General features: G+C 43.2%; 1 protein-coding gene across 1 annotated transcript; it reads left to right on the top strand.

The window, feature by feature from the left end:
* Nucleotides 1–657: 657 nt before the first annotated feature.
* Nucleotides 658–3,485, top strand: LOC111948384. Its single transcript, XM_023961162.1, has 2 exons — nucleotides 658–2,552; nucleotides 2,662–3,485. The coding sequence occupies exons 1-2, from the start codon at nucleotides 1,638–1,640 to the stop codon at nucleotides 2,854–2,856; spliced, it is 1,110 nt and encodes a 369-aa protein (XP_023816930.1). The 5' UTR covers nucleotides 658–1,637; the 3' UTR covers nucleotides 2,857–3,485.
* Nucleotides 3,486–4,669: the final 1,184 nt, after the last annotated feature.

Here is a 4,669-nt window from a genome sequence, read left to right on the forward strand (position 1 = left end):
TACTGAGGCTGGGTTCTGTTTTGGAGCACATTCATATATTTTGTTTGTGAAAAAAAAAAAAGATAAAATATAAAGTTAATTGTATTTTGGATGAATAAAAAAGCAATGATTAGTGCTAAGGATGTATAAAAGACAAACAAAACAAAGGAAATTGCTGTATTTTAGTGTTGAACTTGGCCTTCTAACTGTTCTACTTTCTGTCTGCCACTCCTGGCTAATTTACATGTGAGCACACAGCCGGGGGGGGGGGGGGGGGCTAACTCCACTCCTGCAGCAGGGGAGACTGATGAAAAGCTTGAGGATGTAAGATTGAATAAATAAAATCCTAGAGTTGACCAGTTCATTTTATAAATGTAAATATTTTTTATTTTGGTGCTGATAAACTAAACAGATGTTATGATAAAAATATTTGCTTGAGTCAAAATGTCCAAAAATTTGCTTTCAGCACAATAGGGTGATTAAGGTGGTTAAATGTTTCTCGTACGTATAGTGCTGCTTTTCAAACGTGGAGCTTTGTAAGACGCATCTAATTCTGAAATCTCAGCTTCCTGAGACAAACGGCTGATTTCCTATGAAGCTTGATTATATGATCATGCTTCATGATCATTTATGAACTGTTATGTCTTGCTGCTTCTGCTTTGCTGCATTCCATGTCATTCTGCTCACCTGGCAGGTGAAGCCAATGATCTTGATCAGCACCTGCCAGGTATTTAAGTCAGAGGAGGCCATAACCAGGAGAGAGGCATGCAGAGAGAGCAGAGCAGGAGGCTGAGGAACAGTGGGTTGAGTTGGAGCTGTGCTGGTTGGTTGGTTGTTTCCATTTTTGATTCCCTCTTGGTCCTCAGCAGTCTTATACTGCTGGGTTTTGTTATTTTAGTTTGGGGTTGGACCTTGGTAGTCCTTATTTGCGGGCTTTGTTTATTTTGTTTCAATAGTTACATTTTGTTAGGCAGCCTTAGCAGGGACCTGCTGACTCCGACGGTCAACGTGGCTGGGTCAGTTGTCTCCCTGAATTATTTTCTGTTTGGCCAAGGCTCCAATCCCTTTGTTTTGTCTATTGTTGGGACCAGCACAGTAATTATTGCTTTCTGTTTTACAGGACACAGGTTATTTCTACCATCTAATAAACTGTGTTCCTAAACTTTGGTGTCCATCGTCCATATGTTTTGGCCCCTTTTTGATTTACCCCTAGACTGGGACAGGTTTGCCTGTCGGGGGCCGTAACATATTTGGGGGCTCGTCCTTAAAGCTTTATCCCGCTTGACCAGTGGCAGTTTTTGTGTTGGCAATACTTATTTGGAGGTCTGTCTTTATACAGCCTGTATTGTCTTTGTCATCTGCCCAGGGTTTTGGGGTGCTGGAATGCGCATTTGTGACTCGTGTTAGCACTCCGTTTTGGGGTGCTTTTCTTTGTGCCTCGTGCTGACACTTTGTTTGGGCTTATTTGCTCATTTGTGTAGATTTATTTACACATCTTTGGACACCAGTTTGTGGTTTTTGTGTAATCTTCTGCTTCGGTTTTTTCCCTCTCTCTCTTACTCCTTTGTTAAGCCCCTGCCTGTCAGTTGACTGAGGGTCTGCTGTTTTGACCTGAGTGAAATTTTGTTGCTCCCGTTGGAGGTATTTTGTTTGGGAAGATGAGTTTGCCGGACAGCGAAGCTTCTACGTCTCTCCGTCTTAAGGAGCTTGAGGTTGAACTGCTCCGTTTGAAAATCAAAAAGAAGGAAGTTTGTTATGAGTTTGAGCTCAGAAAAATTAAGGAGGAAAACTACAGGCAAATCTGCCTAAAGGAGCTCGAATTGCAACAAGCCACCTCAGTTGTACCACCTCCTTCCTTTTGTGTGACACCATTTGATGTGGACAAATGTGTTAAATCTGTACCTCCACTAGGTGACAGGGACATTAATGAGTATTTTGCTCTGTTTGAGAATGCTGCTAGGGTGTTGCAGTGGCCTAAAACTGTCTGGTCACTTTTGCTGCGGAGAGTCCTTACTGGGAAGGCACAAGAAGCGGTGGTGTCCTTGCCAGCCACTGAGAGTCTGGACTATGACAGGGTGAAGGCTGAGGTGCTACATGCATATGCACTTGAGCCTGAGGTTTGTGGAGGTGATGGTGGATTTATCAGGAAAACAAATGATCTGGCTGACGACAAAGCCCTGATAAACCAACATGATGATCCCGTCTCTGTTAATCAGGTTTCTGATTTGGTTGGGAAACGTCCTGAAGTTTTTCCTGCCCAAGCCAGAAGGCAGGAGCAGGACGAATCTGCAGAAAAGGACTTTCTAGACCTGAGTGACAGCTTCATGGCTCATTTTGAAACACCTGGCCTGCAGCCTGTCGAAATTCATGTTTGCATTGGTGGCCATGAGGCCAGAGTCCCTGATCCCCCTCCGCTTGGGTGTTTACCCTTTTCTGGAACTGCTTCAAAGGGACCAACTGTGTTTCCTCTGAAGCAACTGATCTTAAACATGCGTTACCTTTTATTAACATCCCACTTAGTAATAGGTGCTCCAAGGAACCAAAGCAGGACTGGACTTCAGTGCCAGCTTCTGGTAATGGATAAACAATCTGAGCAGGTCACTGTGGACAGCACCCTATTACCAGGCACTGAAGGTACACATCAGTTTCCTTTAAACATTTATCTATTATCTCTCTTCACAGAAGCCATCCTCAACTCACACACAACCAAGGCAGACCTTTTACAGGAGAGGTGGCTCTGTGATGATGAACTTGAGAATTCTGGAGCATTTGTTCTTCAAGGACTGGGCCCTACAGGTTTTGAGTTATTCCACCACAAAACCTGTTGGTGGAATGAATCAGTGCAAAAGATCAGCAAGACCTCAAAGTTGCCTTTAAAAAGAACATTTAGTCTGACAGTATTGCTTGTGAACATGTTTATTTTTTCATTTTTCTACTTGCAGGAAACTGGCCCCCATGTTCACAAGTTTATGGGTGGAGGTGTTATGTCTTGCTGCTTCTGCTTTGCTGCATTCCATGTCATTCTGCTCACCTGGCAGGTGAAGCCAATGATCTTGATCAGCACCTGCCAGGTATTTAAGTCAGAGGAGGCCATAACCAGGAGAGAGGCATGCAGAGAGAGCAGAGCAGGAGGCTGAGGAACAGTGGGTTGAGTTGGAGCTGTGCTGGTTGGTTGGTTGTTTCCATTTTTGATTCCCTCTTGGTCCTCAGCAGTCTTATACTGCTGGGTTTTGTTATTTTAGTTTGGGGTTGGACCTTGGTAGTCCTTATTTGCGGGCTTTGTTTATTTTGTTTCAATAGTTACATTTTGTTAGGCAGCCTTAGCAGGGACCTGCTGACTCCGACGGTCAACGTGGCTGGGTCAGTTGTCTCCCTGAATTATTTTCTGTTTGGCCAAGGCTCCAATCCCTTTGTTTTGTCTATTGTTGGGACCAGCACAGTAATTATTGCTTTCTGTTTTACAGGACACAGGTTATTTCTACCATCTAATAAACTGTGTTCCTAAACTTTGGTGTCCATCGTCCATATGTTTTGGCCCCTTTTTGATTTACCCCTAGACTGGGACAGGTTTGCCTGTCGGGGGCCGTAACATGAACATATATAGCTCGTCCAAAATTGTCATATCCATGGGTTCAGAATGGAAGTTTCATCAAATCTATTTAATTTCAGTGAGATCAGACAAGGAATGTGAACGTGAGAGCAACATTTGTGCATGGCGAGATACCCAACTTCGCCGCTCTGTCACGACCACATCCCCGCGTTGAAAGATTTGTTTTTCATCAGAGTAAACTTCAATGGTTTTTCAACAGGTGGACGTCATTTTGAGGTGTGTTTGCTCATCCTACTTGGAGCAGTGATGCTCCAAGTAAAACATGTCATTTCCTGTTGCCAACAGGTGGCGCTACACCTGTTTCGGATTTTTCCACTGCAGATGTGTTCAAAGTCAGACTACAATAATGCACAACAAATTTGGATCAGATTAGATTATTTATGGCTGAGTAATGGCCATTTTTCTTTTCATGGCGTGATTTCGAAACGACCTCAAATTTTGACGCGCCGCCACGGTCACAAACAACCGTAAAAACTTAAAAGCTTCGCAATTTAAGATCGGACATGTGTTTAGTTTACAAAACCAAAGTTTGGAGTCATTGTTCAAAAATCTCTAGGAGGAGTTCGTTCCAGAACGAGGCCTGCAAATGACCAAAATACACCAAAAATGACATATTGACATCAATATAGCAGACTTCCTGTGCGACTGACAGCTTGGTCCCAAGAGACTTTTTTGTAGGTTTCCATCTGATGAACATGTCCTGTAAATATCAAGCTTGTATGTTAAAGAACATGGCGGGGCTCTCAAAAACAAACATGGTAGGTGGCGCTATTGAGCCGTTTCTTGTTCACCCATGCAAGTGCTGTGTATCTAAGTTGGAGATATGTAAGAGGCCTCTCATTCTGAAATCTCAGCCTCGTGATACAAACGGCTGATTTTTTATGAATTTTTAATTACCTGACTGCAACGCAATCAACCACTTCCTGTTTGGTGGTGGCTTACGCAGGCACCGTCAGGTGTACACCCATGAAACTTTAGACGATGAGAGAAGACCCTTATGAGTATCTCCTGTTGTAATTTTATGAATGTCGGACAAAGCACAGAGAAAAGATAGGTCAGAATGTGACATAAAATGTATTT

Source organism: Oryzias latipes, chromosome 12, assembly GCF_002234675.1.
Source record: "Oryzias latipes chromosome 12, ASM223467v1".
Lineage (NCBI taxonomy): Eukaryota > Metazoa > Chordata > Actinopteri > Beloniformes > Adrianichthyidae > Oryzias > Oryzias latipes.